This window comes from Echinops telfairi, unplaced genomic scaffold (assembly GCF_000313985.2).
Source record: "Echinops telfairi isolate 266 unplaced genomic scaffold, ASM31398v2 ScPeMD7_443;HRSCAF=831, whole genome shotgun sequence".
Taxonomy (NCBI): domain Eukaryota; kingdom Metazoa; phylum Chordata; class Mammalia; order Afrosoricida; family Tenrecidae; genus Echinops; species Echinops telfairi.
The window spans coordinates 3,000,609-3,015,211 of record NW_022104341.1 but is presented as its reverse complement, the minus strand read 5'-3'; the positions used below and the strand labels follow the sequence as shown (position 1 = coordinate 3,015,211).

General features: G+C 52.4%; 1 protein-coding gene across 1 annotated transcript in view; it reads left to right on the top strand.

Moving 5' to 3' along the window:
* CTTNBP2NL (CTTNBP2 N-terminal like) overlaps positions 1–9,235 on the top strand; it is a 63,229-nt gene extending 53,994 nt beyond the window's left edge. The window contains exons 4-6 of the mRNA XM_013003897.2: positions 225–455; positions 2,706–2,813; positions 5,177–9,235. Coding sequence (XP_012859351.1) covers positions 225–455; positions 2,706–2,813; positions 5,177–6,661 — 1,824 coding nt within the window. The 3' untranslated portion in view covers positions 6,662–9,235. The remainder of the gene's footprint in view (positions 1–224; positions 456–2,705; positions 2,814–5,176) is intronic.
* The last annotated feature ends 5,368 nt before the right edge of the window (positions 9,236–14,603 follow it).

The window sequence follows — 14,603 nt, the reverse complement described above, 5'->3', positions numbered from 1 at the left end:
ATAACTACCACAGTGTGTTTGTTCTCATTATACCATGCCACCTTTCTGATGTTATTTCTGATGTTATTTCTCTATCTGGATGGGCCCATCTGATTTGCAGTCCAGGGGTGACCTGTATATTAACAACCCTATCCTTAACATGCAACGTCTTGATAGTAAATTGCCCTCCTCCATAGTTTTAAAAAGGCACAAAGGCTGATTTTTTTTTTCACTGCCTTCCCCAGGCCCAGCACCGAGACACGTTCATTGAGGAGCGCTATGGGAAGTACAACATCAGTGACCCTCTGATGGCTCTGCAGAGAGACTTCGAGGCTCTCAAGGAGAAGCATGATGGCGAGAAGCAGCCCGTCTGCACAAACCCGCTCTCCATTCTGAAGGTGGTGGTGAGGCAGTGCAAGAATATGCAAGAGCGCATGCTGTCCCAGCTGGCGGCCGCCGAGAGCAGGCACCGCAAGGTAGCTTCCCCAGGGGCCAGTGCTGCAGCGGAAAGCCCACTCCCGTGGTCATGCTTGCTCAGCTTGGGGCCTCACCGGTGTCAAAAAGCCCTTTAGTTTACCCAGACAACAGGAAACCTGGGCAGTGTGCCTGGCCCCTCTTTACGGTGGTGCTCCGCCAGCTCTGTCTCTCCGGGACACTTGGCGTGTTTTTCCGGCTCTTGATCATCTGGACCTGGCAGCACACCGGGGTCTGATGGAGCTTGTAGCTGAACAGAGCGTTTTCGGGTTACTTACTTGAGTGATAGACAGCAAGATTAACAAGTATTTGAGGAATGCTCTGTGAGCCATAAGCAACTCTACGGCCGTGGACTTGGGGGTTTAGACACAAGATACACATAAGCCAATAGATGGTTTTCACACTGCTCATAAAACCACAAACCGTGCCTAGGGTTGTTGGCTTTAAAGCTTTCTTAGTTCTGAGGACAGTGGGCGCTGTGCGTGCGCACGCTGCCTTATCTCAGCCCATGGGATGCCTCCTGGGGCCTCACGTCAGGGAATTCTAGCACTTGTGAATTCAGCCCCCAGTTTGGCATTGACTGCTCATATTTGGACTGTAAAGTGGCTTGGCTAGAATCTGCATTGTTAAACATCCGTACCAACAAGAGGGGACATCGTGCAGTTAGTAGAAAAGTTTAAGCTGAGAAAACGGAATTAGCAGCTGTGAGGTTTGGTGGGCCCTCAGGTACTTTTCCGGTCGTGTAGGCTAAGCCGTCCGCTTAAACCAGGTCTCATAAAAGGCCTCACGTCTCTCACAGAGGCCCGGGGAAAGGGAAAGGGGGCTCCTCCCCACTGATCGGCATTCCAGGAGCCTCCAGAAGGCCACATGCTTGTGCTTTATTTGGGGGGGTGGGGGGTGGAATGCAGGGTTGTTTGGGGTTTTTTTTTAAATAGTTTTAATCGAGTTATCAAAGTTGACCCAAGACGGGGAGGCAAGAACGACATGATCTGAAGACATCTGTGTGATAGGCAGCCCTTATTTGCCACTTTGTACGTGAGGGAGTTGAATTGTTTGAAAGAGCCGGCTGCCTCTTTCCCGTGGAAGGCATAGTGCGGGACACGCAGTAGTGCACGGTGACTTGTAGAGAGGAAGACGTTAAGGGGAATCAGACCGCCTGTGTCAGACGGTTGGGGGTTGCTTCTACGATATGTTTTGGGAATAAGGTGTGATATGATTGATTGTGCAAACACCACCTTAACACCAGTTGCTGCCGCTGTTGTTTTCAGGGGGCTCCTGGCCCCGACAGTTCTCTCTGTCATCCTAGGAATGGCTAATGAGGAGGGGCACTGAAAGAGAGCCACTGTGCCCTGGAGGTGCACGCATGCGAGGGTTCTAGGCAGCCCAGGGAGGAGCTACAGCCCCCACCCCCCCCAGCCCCACTGAGGAGAGTGTACCATGCAGGCAGAATCTCATGGGAAACATCTCTTTAAATCTGTAGTCTTCTTAAAATTGAGCCTAATCCCTCGGGACCAAGAAGAAGTAGAATAGGGCAAGAAGGTTAATTAAAAGGCCTTGAACAAAATCTCCATTTAATATCCCATAATCAAGCATTTTTGCAAGCAGGATGAAGTCAAGAGAACCTCTTCACCTCTTATCTAATTTATAAAGTGCCTGTTATTAATTAATCAAGGCGCAGGCAGGATGTCGCCCACTGAAAGGTTTCATGTCAGACACCCTCGGCAGGCTGTGGGTCCAGGGGTTTAGCGCTGAGCAAGGCTCCCCCACTTCCCTGTCTGCGTTCCCTCCTGTCTGCCTCGGCCACTGCCCCAAGTTGCACCACACCGCTTGGCAGTGCCGTGGCCTCCTCCCTCTGCTGGCCTGCGTTTGTGCAGATGTCATGGAAGGTAGGCGCTTTCTGCATCCTGGCACATTTGTCCTTTCAGGTCTCCACCCTTCCAGACCATGTGTCCTGCGATGGTCCGGGTTAGGGCTAGGGTGGTCAGGCCATACATACACCAGGGCTGGCCCAACGCTCACGGAGAAAAGGCAATGGAAAGATCATTGGATTTTTCCACACATGATGAAGCCCATGAGAGAGAGAGAGAGAGAGAGAGAGAGAGAGTGTGTGTGTGTGTGTGTGTGTCCCTGATCTCTGGTACCATTTTAGGTGCTTATTGGTTAGGTGGTTAGTATTTGATTATATCACTGTATTCTAAGAAAACATAATTCTTTGATATCAGGAAGTGACTTTCTAAAAAAATGCTCTAAAGGTAATCCTAGACCTTGAGGAGGAACGGCAGAGGCACGCCCAGGACACAGCTGAAGGAGATGACGTCACCTACATGCTGGAGAAGGAGAGAGAGCGGCTGAGCCAGCAGGTCAGTGAGGTGGGCAGGCCCACCACAGCATTGGCTTAGCTGCCATTCCTCAAAGATGGTTCCTCTGGGTGGCTGTCGTGTCCATCCCGAAAGAGGGCTCTGTGGCCAAGGAAACTTGGGAACTACTGAATTAAACCTCATTGAACAGTCTGGGGCGTAGTCATTTTAAAATTATTTTTAAATTCTTTTTTGGCGGGCTCTTACATCGCCTATCACAATCCATCCATCCATCCATTGTGTCAAATTGTACAAATGCTGCCATCATCATTTTCAAAGCCTTTTCTTTCTACTTGAGTCCTTGGTATCAGCAACTCTTTTTTCCCTCCCCACCCCCCATCCTCCCACCCTCATGACTCTGATAAATTATAAATAATTGTTATTTTCATATCTTACACAATCCCCTGTCTCCCTGAACCCACATTTCTGTTGTTCATCCCCCTCATAGTTGGGGGGGAGGGGGGGAAGGGTTACATGTTGATCATTGGGATCAATTCCCCTTTCTCCCTCTTCTCCCCCCACCTTTCCCCTACCCTCATGGTATCAATACTGTCATTATTGGTCCTGATGGGTTTATCTGTCCTGGATTCCGTGTCAAGAGCTCTTATCTGTACCAGTGTACATGCTCTGGTCTAGCCAGATTTGTAAGGTAGAACTGGGGTCATGATAGTGCAGGGGAGGGAGGAAGCATTAAAGAACTAGAGGATGCTGTGTATTTCATTGGTGCTATACTATATCCTGGCAGGCTCATCCCTTCCTTGTGACCCTTCTGTGAGGGGATGTCCAATTGTGTACAGATGTGTTTTGGCCTCCACTCCGACCCTCCTCATTTACATCAATATTATTGTTTGTTTGGGATCTTCTTGTGCCTGACATCAGATCCCATCAACACCTCGTGATCACACAGGCTGGTGTGCTTCTTCCATGTGGGCTTTGTTGCTTCCCTGCTAGATGGGGTTGAACAGGTTTTTAACTTCATTTATTAGAACCTGTCAAACGGAAAAGTACACTCTGTCTCCAAGAACAAGACCAGATATGCTACTTAATGATCTGTTTTCATAAATTTTGGGGGGACAAATAATGCTCTTTGTACTCTGGGAAACACCAACTTACAGCTAAGACTCTTTAGCCTTCTTGACTTAAGTCCCCAGTAAGAAGCACATTTTACCTCACAACCGAGTGCACACACATACACCTGAAACAGAAATGCCCTGAAATGATATGGAACTCGTACAGTCTTCAGTACCAGTTGAGGCGCCTTCAACCTTTTCTCTCTCGACCAGTCTCTGCCTGGGCCTTGAATAGGGTTGGGATAATTAAACAGACAATATTTATTTTTAAAACAGGATTTGAATTAAACTATGTATGGGACTTTTGTTGTTGTTGTTTTTGTATGTTAGACAAGGGAACTTGTTTTAACTTTTTGTTTTGAATTAGGTGAAGGTTTGCAGGACAAATCATTGTTTTCCATTCGACACTTCATGCACATTTAGTTTCATCTCGTGCAGTACAATCCTCTCAATGTAGCATCCCTCTTTCTCCCTCCTCCCTGTGTGTCCTGTGTCCATTCCTCCTCCTCTCCTAACCTCTCTCAGCTTTGTCCTTTTGGTCTCAAAGGGTCGGTTCTACTGAAGTGTGCATGGCTCCCCAATGTTACTGATTGGCTGAACTGTGACCCTCGCAGTGAGCTCACTTCCAGACCTGGAGTGACTGTGGGCTGCAGTCTCAGGGGTCTACCAGTCTCTGTTGGACCAGGAAGCCTGTTCTCATTTCTGATTTTGAGATCCGGTCCACATTTTTCTCCCACTCTGTCTGACCTTCTAATGAGATTCCTTTCAGAGCATTTGGTCATGGAAGCTGGGCAGCATCTAGTTCTTCTGACCTCAGGGTCTTGGCGACTGATGGCCATGGTCATTAGTCCAGTGTGTCTGATTGTCTTCACTCTTCTCGCCTCTGGACGGAGAAAGACCAGCAGCTGCACCAGCAATAGCCACTCAAGCATTTAAGACCTCTGTCCTCAGACCAGAGAGCGTGTGTTTTCCGCGGGGTTGGCTGTAGAATCCACTCTTTTCTGTCTTGACCGGCTCTCGCCCTAGAGTCCTCCATCTAGAGAGCCATGTGGCCTCACAGCCCCGCCCACAGCCCCCAGCAACAAAAGCACTGGCAGCCCCTCGTTCCTCTTGTGTCCTTCTGGTCTCATGCCCTGGAAGGGTTGGTCTGTGCCCCACAGCACGCATGGCCCTCCTGTGTGCCCGAGAGCCGTCAGCCAGGGCACGCTACTTGACCGTGATGGTTTCAGTACAGCTCTTTGTGTGCTGTCTCTAAGCAAGATGTGTGGTGATTGTTTTTGTGGTTTGTTTTTCTAGTTGGAATTTGAAAAGTCCCAGGTGAAAAAGTTTGAGAAGGAGCAGAAGAAGCTGTCCAGCCAGCTGGAGGAGGAGCGCTCCCGCCACAAGCAGCTCTCCTCCATGCTGGTGCTCGAGTGCAAGAAGGCCACCAGCAAGGCCACCGAGGAGGGCCAGCGGGCCGGCGAGCTGAGCCTGAAGCTGGAGAAGGAGAAGAGCCGGGCCAGCAAGCTGGAGGAGGAGCTGGCAGCCGAGAGGAAGCGCGGCCTTCAGACCGAGGCCCAGGTGGAGAAGCAGCTGTTGGAGTTCGACATCGAGAGGGAGCAACTGAGGGCCAAACTGAACCGCGAAGAGAAGCGGACCAAGACGCTGAAAGAGGAGTTGGAGAGTCTGAAGAGGGCGGTGAAGGACCTGGAGACCTCCCACCAGCACAGCAGCCCCCAGGAGCAGCTGCTGCCACCCACTACCTACTCCAAGGGCACAGCGACCGAGCCGCCCGCGCTCGTGTCTGCCTTTTGCCAAACAGAGAGTTTCCCGGCAGAGAGAACCCAGGGGGGCAGCGTGGGCAAGGGGGCAAGCAGCGGGCTGCCTGGCCCCACCACTCCTCCATACTCGTATGCAAAAACCAATGGTCACTGTGACCCAGAGATAGCGAGCAGCAGGGAGTCAGTCGCCAGCAGCGGTGGGGAAAACCAGGCACCACCGAGGGAGAAATGTGTGGGGCTGACCCAAGAAAAACCTGTGGAGAACGGTGGGTGTCTGGTGGGCCCTGAGTCTCCGGTGCCAACGTGCAGCCACCTCCCCTCCAGCGGGAGCTCGCTGTCCCCCAGCAGCACTGCCTCCTCCTCACTCACATCCTCCCCCTGCTCCTCCCCCGTGCTCACCAAGCGCTTACTGGGCTCCACAGCCAGCAGCCCCGGCTACCAGTCTCCCTACCAAGTAGGGATCAACCAGCGGTTCCATGCTGCGCGACACAAGTTCCAGTCCCAAGCAGACCAGGACCAGCAAGCAAGTGGTCTGCAGAGCCCTCCGTCCAGGGATCTGTCCCCCACCCTCATAGACAACTCTGCTGCCAAGCAGCTGGCCCGCAACACGGTCACACAGGTGCTCTCCAGATTCACCAGCCAGCAAGGGCCCATCAAGCCCGTCTCTCCCAACAGCTCCCCCTTTGGCACCGACTATCGAAATCTGGCGAGCACTGCCAGCCCCAGAGGAGACTCCAGCCATTCGCCCACGCCAGGGAAAGTGTCCAGTCCTCTGAGTCCCCTGTCTCCAGGGATCAAGTCTCCTACCATCCCCAGAGCGGAGCGAGGGAATCCTCCACCCATCCCGCCCAAGAAACCTGGCCTCACCCCGTCTCCCTCCACCACCGCTCCCCTGAGCAAAACGCAGCATTCCCAGCCAGCCTCCCTGGCCACCACTGAAGACCTTGCAGGCAGCTGCTCCTCCAGTGCCGTCCTCGCCAACGGCAAGGACATGGAAATACTGTTGCCTACCAGCAGCTAGTCACTCGGGGAGGACAGGCAGGCTGGGCATCTCCACACGTGACATTCCATCTGATTCAGCTGAGAGCTTAGAGTCAGATCGTGTTATTTATTTTGATAGTAGCTGAAACCGCCTGGCCAATCCATTTAGTGTATTTTCCCCCCTTTTGTATTTTCTTTTTTAACGAGAACCCGATTCGTGTGGATTTTTATGACTCACATCTTTGTAGTGACGCTGGAAAGGCACTCCAACACACCTCTAGCCCGGTGGGCAGCGTCAAGTTGTGACAGAGAGAGCTGATTTGGGACCAGAATCACTCAACGCACATTTTGAATGCACGCCAATTTTTATTCCAGATAAACATATTTTAAAAGTGCCTGAAATAAAACTGCCATACGAATGTGATTCTGCAGCAGAAATGCAAAACGGATCATCTTAATTGCAGAAAACAAGATCCTCCGTGAATTCTGAATGTTAAACACCAAAACTGCTTTTAATCCTCGTTTACTGTCTTTAGTACGAGCCTTGAGTTCCAGAACGAGGCTAAAATGGGCAAACGGGCCCTTCCAAAGGTGGGTGTGACCTGCCTTCCTGCTGAGCTCCAGCCCCAGGAGGAGCCCACCTGAGCATGAAGTGGTTGGGGTGCTAAATTTTTTTGTACTTTGGAAAAATTAAATAACTCCCAGCTTCCTGCATCCATTCTTGAACAGAAAGAAATCCCATCTCTAGTCAGAAAATGTCTTCAAGCATCTCCTGTGGTGTAAGGAACTTCCTTCCGCCTCTGGTTGCTGTTACTTGAATCGGAATTGGCTTGCTCGTTCTGTATAAAGGTTTGGAAACCAAGTGAGTTCTTTATTTTGTAATGCAAAAGCAATAACTTAAAGCGCACTCACTTTGTGATATTGTCAGTCAGAATTACACAGGTTTTACCAAATTGCCACACACAGGTTCCAAACTGCCAGCATTTGTGTATGTATCTGTGAAACCAAATTACTGCTTGCCCAGCTGGACAGGTATGTATATTGTAAAGATATACACCCCGTGAAATGTGTTAACATGCACACACTTAAAGCAGGTGAGTAGTAGTGTGATTATATCTTTGGAGTTTTCAGTACAGCCTGAAGGGCAAGTACAAATGCACACTTAGATTACCTACCAAAGTCACCAGACGTGGCTGGGACCCAGCCAAGGGCGGAATCCTGTGCACAGGTGGGTGGTAAAGTCCCAAATGCAAATCAGGTCACCAGCATCACACACAGCCAGACTACACCAGCCAACCCCAGGGTCCCAAACTCAGCTGGAGGACCGAGCGTGGATGTGAGTGTGGCAGGTCACTCGGACGGAGCGAGGCGGAGGGGAATGCTGGGAGCTGCCGCAACCACCATGCTCCTGCCCCGCCTGCTGCCTGCAGTACAAGAAGACCAGACCAGGCTCACCAGTCCGTCAGCTTTTCATGAAACCCACATTTTTAAATATCAAGAACCGATTCAAAAGTATTTAAACACTGCTGGTTAAGCAAACACTTTTGCAGCTGGATTCAGGTTACCGGCTGCTACGTGGCAGCCTCTTTTCTTTCTAGAAACTTCTGTCATTTCCATCATAAGGAGGTTTGTGGACCAAAACCTCATTTTCAGCCCTCTAGGCAAATACAGCTGACAGCCTTCGGATATCCTGACTGCCCCTCCCCACACAGGACTATGCCCCACCCCACCCCCAGCACATGCTGGACTGGTCTGCCCGTGTCAGTGGGGATGGAGGCTCTGCTGTCCGCGCACACAAGCCTCCTTGCCAGCTTCCATCTCGGAGCCTGTGCCTCTCAGTCACGGTGAAATCCTGCCCCTCGTCCTTGTTGGAGGGAAACCTTGGGCTGGAACTTGATATGTCTGTCATTCACAGTGAGCAGACTGCCGATGCTGGTGGATGGCGTGATCCCGACCAAGACAGCAGAAATGAGACTGGCTCCACCGCCCCAGGGTGAAAGGGGCACCCTAAATTCCCGCCCAAAGCAATCGGGAATTGAACTTCCTGCCCACGCGTGGCCACACTGAATAGTGTTTATGCTAAAATGGCCGAGCTTCTGAAGGGCAGGGATCAGTCCCAGCATGCTAGTACCTCTCTCGCTTTAATGCTGCTCTCCAATGGCGCATTGTGCTCTCCCTTTGTCTGGGCACAGAGAGAGAGAGAGAGATCTACATATGCAGAAAGAGATACTATAAGGGAGTTTATTTCTTAGCAAGTGCACTGAACAATGTATGTCTTTTACAGTGTAATATGGGGGTGGGGAAATGTGAAAGAAATTTGTATTTTTGCTAGTTGCCTATCTTCGGAGGTCAGTAAGCACAATAATTGCAATGGATCGAACTAACCCCAATAGCTGTTAAGAGGTTAGCGTTTACGTTTGCTGTAGATTGTGTGTGCCGAGTAAAAGTGTCAGGACTCACATGTTGGTATTAATCCGTGTCGCGAGAGCTGTGTTGCCGACCATCTGGTCTGTGCCACACAGACACTGACTCCTTCACCTCTGTAAAGCCAAACGGACCAACCGAATCCGCGTTCCTCTTTGTAGCAGACTCCATTAAAAGACGCTAAACCAGACTGGCTGGAGAAAATGGTGTCTTACGCACAGTGAAGGATGTTGAACAAGGCACGTTGGGTTGGGGAAGGAGCAAGGGATGGGGTATTCGAGGTGGCTTTAAAAATGAAGTCAATGTACACACACACACACACACACACAAAGCTAACACTTTCTTTAGCATCTTAGACCTGGAAAACCCTGTCACAGTAGCAGTTCTTTTTTCTTTTTTTTAATCATTTTATCCAGTGCTACAATAGTAGTTCTTAAGCAGGTTGGCGTTCTGAAACTTTGGAGAACCTAAGAAGAAGAGTAAGCTGTAAACCAAAAGTACCTAACTCGCTGCCATTGGTTCACAGCTGAGCCATAGCGACCCTGCACAGCAGTGGAGCGCTGCTGCGCTCCTGCCTGAGGTGGTATCTCCTGCCTGAAGCAGGCTGGCCTGGTGGTGAGCAGCCCGATGCGTGGCCCGCTGTGCCAAGAGTAAACAAACCCAACTGCCCCGAGCCAGTTCTGACTCCTGGTGGCCTCTTGGCAGGGTAGGACTGCCCTGTGGTTTCCAGGACTGGAACTCTGTGGGAATAGAAACCCCGTTTTTCTCCCAGGGCTCTTCTAGCCCGCAAACGGATCTACTTTCATGCAAGGTTTGATTGATTTCCCTGGAATCCAAGTCCCTGACCCCCGCCAAGATCTGGGGGCTCCAGCTTCAGAACGCCTGCTCCTGTCCAGCTCGCTGGTGTGACGAGCAGTGGCGTCCCAGCTGCAGCCAGACAAAAACACTTGAACCTCCTTGGCTGTCCCAAAGCTGTGCCTACAGCGTGGATGTTTACATAGCTCCCATGGCTAGTATTTCAGCCATCTAAGGGTCACTTCAGCCCACGGGCTGCCCTTTTCCCGTCGCAGCCAGGTCAGTTGGGTCAGGATGACGGGGTGGGGCATCACTGCCTTGCCAGTCTGGACTGAAAGCTTCGTATGCTGAGTCCTCAACAGACTTCGAATGCCCTTCAAAAGCGCGTGTTTTCAGAGGAGTCCTTTTGAACTGCTCTACAGCTAATTCAGGAAACATGCGAGCTTGTTCATCTGTGCTCCTATCCGCCAATTCGTTGGTAAAAGGCAGGTGATGGGAAGTGGTTCTCAAGCTTGCTTAGTGTAACCTGAGAAGCCAACTTACTCATGGCCAGGATCCTCGGACACCCAACCCAACTCACTCGTCATTCACTGCCATTAAGTCAGTTCTGAGACACGGTGACCCTATAGGACACGGTAGGACTGCCCCTGTGGTTTCCAAGACTACCTCTCTACGGGAGTAGAAAGCTTCGCCTTTCTCTTGAACAGCTGGTGGTTTTGAACTGCTGACCTTGCAGTTAGCCCAATACATAACCACTGCCCCACCAGGACTGCCCAGCCCAAAGAAGGCTTCCATTCTTGCCATGGAATCGAGGGCTGGCTGATAGAGGCACTCTAAGAATCCCCACCTTGAAAAGCAGTGATAAATGTGGGCACAGAAAACCTTGTAGCTCTCACCAGCGCTCCCCCAATAACTCACCTCTGACGTAAGAAGATGGCTCAAGCCCTTGACCCAGGTTTGTCAGACAATGGGGATGGTGCCAAGTAGGTCTCCTTGGATGCCACACAACACCCTCGGTTGGCACAAAGGTGTGGTGAGGTTTTAACCCCAGTGTGCCGATAAGGTGGCTGAGGCCCTTGGTAGGTGACAGCCAGGACTCCTAGACTACTGGGAGTCTGAGTAGGCCAAGAGTCTCCGATAAGTCTAAGCTGGAGCAAGTTAAGAAAATACCAGGGCAGCACACGCTCTTTCTTCTCCCCCAGACACCCCTCCTCCAAATGTGCATGCGCAGACTCGGCCAATACCAGGAAACCTTTGCAGGCCAGGTGAGCTGAACCAAAAATATCATTCTTCCTAAATCCCACCAAACAGCATAACGGCTTAAGTGTGCAAGATGCCCCAGGAACAAGGTAGCTATTCTGGAAGCAAGGTTAAACCTCAGGGCACTCACTAGCCAGGGAGGCAAAACCTGGACACAAGTTAGTGATTGCAAACAGGCACCGTCACGCCCCTGGGAACTGCAAGTGGTGTTCAGAGGCTACGCAGGCCTGTGGGTGGTGCTGGCACGGAGCTAGGTAGCTCAGAGGTGACACTCTGCAAGCTGCAGCAAGGGAGCCAATGCCATCTCCTTCATGCTCCTCATTTCCCCGAGCCCTGAGTCCCTCCCTGGGTTTGTACTGCTTCGCCCAGCTTGCCTTGATGGGCTCAGACAGGAACAAGAGGTCCCTGAGAGCTGAGTCCTGTCTCTGACTGGGACACCAGTGCAAGGGCCGGGAGCTGGTGCAAAAGAGGCTCCTTGGCCAGAGCGAGACTGGCCTATCCCTGGGGAGCCACCTGCTTAGTCCGACAAGCGTCCCCCTTACTGGCTCAGCCTGTGGGCCCTTTAGGCGTGAAAGACTGTTGCCCTCACTGTTGAGCATGCTTACAGCAGAGCCCTTGGCCGTCAGGCTTAGCTTTACTGAAGAGGAAACAGCTCCGCCAAGGTCACTTCTCCCATGGATGGCTCACATCCAAAGACTAATTGATGTGGAGGGTAAACGCCTGGCCCCCTTGTCCCGGAATCAGAGAAAGCTGAAGGGCTGACCCGTTTTCAGTCCCGTGTCAGCTTGGCTGAGACCATCACCGCTCCACAGGGGCTCTGAGAGCTTAGTGGTTACTAGTTGAGCTGCTAACTGCGAGGTCCAAAGTTGGAAACCACAGCTTCTTGGGAGAAAGATGGGGCTCTCTGCTCCCTTCAAAGAGTCCGTGTCTCAGAAACTCCCACGGGCAGTTCTACCTTGTCCTGTAGGGTCACTATGAGCATGGACTTGATAGTTATCTGGGTTGGTTGGTTGGTTCTTGCCCCTCCGCTTCTCCCTCGTGCTCACTCCTGCCCCCTTCCCATCCATAAGTTCTAGTTCCCAGGTCAGCCTCCCATGCCCTGCTCTTATCGTCAGTCTCCTCTGTAACACTGGGCCCTCAACAGGAGGGCAGACCCGTTTTCTGGAGGTTGATTTCATGTCAAGTTCCCCGTCAGGGCTGGCTCCACACCCCCATCCATTTGGCTTCCAAGGGCATGCTCCTTTCCAGCGGCCACCTGGTCGTGTAGAGCAGTAATCTTGTGAGAGAAGCTTAGAACAGTTCACTTCGTGTCAGTCATACGGCCATGTAGGAACCATCTGGTTAGCTAGCAAGCTAGCTTTTGAGACCTTCAGCTCGGAACAGGACATTGGGGGAGCAGAGGCTTTGGGAGAGCAGAAAGGAGAGGGATGCTTAGCCTACACACGGAGTCATCAAATGTGAGCGGTAGAAGGGAGTGTGGAGACCCTGGGTTCTAGTTCTCGTGAGAGATGAGGCCCAGGCTCATGTGTGCGACTCATGGCAAAGCCCAGATGCTGACGTCGCCACCACCTCAGCCAACTGCTGCTCCCTCAGCCCACCCTCCTACCTGCTTCTCCACAATGGCTGGGCTTTGATCTTGTTCACCTGGGCTGCCCCATATTCCAGGCCTTGCCAGCGGCTTGCTGGCTGAGGGCTGCGTGCCACACCGTTGCCACAAAAATCCTGTCCTGTCTCAAACTGGTTTGACAACGGGGTGAGGCTGGGAGCAGAGAGCACAGGGCGGCTCCCGCACCCGGGCTGTCATCCATCTACAGGCAGGCGCCGGCAAACACTTACTCACCATCTTAGGTGTGGACCAGGGGCCACCAAAGTCACCTCCCTGTGTGTGAGTGTGACCTGCCTCGCCTACCAGTGGAGCAGAGGTGGCTGAAAGCGCAGGGAACGAGGCCGCCTCGTCCTTCCTCGCCCAAACTCCAGCCCAGCGTTCCCCGGAGTGAATGGCCTGCATTTTTCAACACACTCCTCCAAGAAGTCTCCCTTCTCTGTAGTGCCTCCTCCTCCCACCTCACCCAGCCTTCCAGGATTCTGTTTGCCTCAGAGCAGAGAGGGTGTCCTCAGGAAGACCCTGAACCAAAGGGCCCCAGGGTGGAGGGGCAGTTTGGGGGTGGTGACCAACTCACACACAGGCCCCTTCTTCCTCCGGAGAGTGTTTTCCCTCTCCCAAGTCTTGGTGAGTCAGGGCCACACACAAGGCTCCTATTCACGCCCCTGTTTGCTTCGGCTGGGGCTCAGATGTTGACCTCCCTCTCCCCATTGCTCTGTGTGGGCCTCATTCTCACCATGGGAAAGCTCGGCTCCTGGCCCCGTGCCTCCTCACTGCCCACCCCAAGCCCCATGCCCACATTCCTCCTCCTTACCCTTGTGGGGGCTAGCAGTCCAAGCTGCACACACGCGCTGGACACAGAATAAAATGGAAGGCTTATGGTCTTGAATCCACACTCACATCTTGAAGGGGTATTTGCTGCCGCTGAGTCTGGACCAGCCCCTAGCTCTGTAATGAAGGGGACACACACACACACTATGCCCTTCATTCACCTAGCAAACAGTTATTGGTCGCTGCTGAGAGAGGCACTCAGAGGCTCCGTGGAAGAAAGGCCTGGCACTCACTCCTTCAAACCAGCCCTGGAAAACCCAGCAGCGTGGGTCAGCATCCACTCCCTGGCAACGGTGGGTGGTTTTTGTTTTGCTTTTAACTCTGCGCTTCCGGCACCGTGTTCTGACTTGGAGCTTAATAAGGTGACCAGGTTTTAACATTGGTAAAGCGGGACACCATTGACAAAACTCATATCCTGGTGAAATAGCCACATGGCAGCCGAAAACCGTATACCCTAGCTTGTGCATTCTTTCCAAAAATTGGGACTTTTTTAAAACGCCGCGGGACGCGGGAAAATTTATTAAACAGCGGGACGTCTGGTCACCTTAAGCACACATTCACGGACGTGACATCTCGGGGTGGGGGTGGCAGCGCTGGGAAGAAGGCAGTGGGTGCCTAAGGGGTTCAGTAGAGCAGGGAGACTCGTGGGCTCTGCGTCGCATGAAGCTCCCGGTTTGAATAAACAGAAGGGAGAGAAATACTAGGTTAGGGGACGCTGTAGGTTGAGCAGCGGGCCGCCAACAGCCAGGTAATCTTGGGCACGCTCTCCGGGGTCACTGTGAGTCCGAATCGCCCGGATGGCAGCGGGCTGGGCTCGGTTAGGAGGTTAGGGGGTAGGTGAGGGTGAGTATGAAGGGCAGACAAAGGCAAGAGTCAGTCTCGCTGTTACCTCGGGCAAGTGGATTAGCCGCGGCTAGCTAGCCTCCATTTCGCCATCTGGGTTTTGAAACCAGCCAGTGAGAAAAAGCAAGCAAGTGCCCAGCACCTGGGCAGTCTCGGAGGACTGCTAGCTACGCCCAGGGAGGGAGGTCGCCGCCGCGGTCCAGACCCGCACACGTGCCCGGCCCCC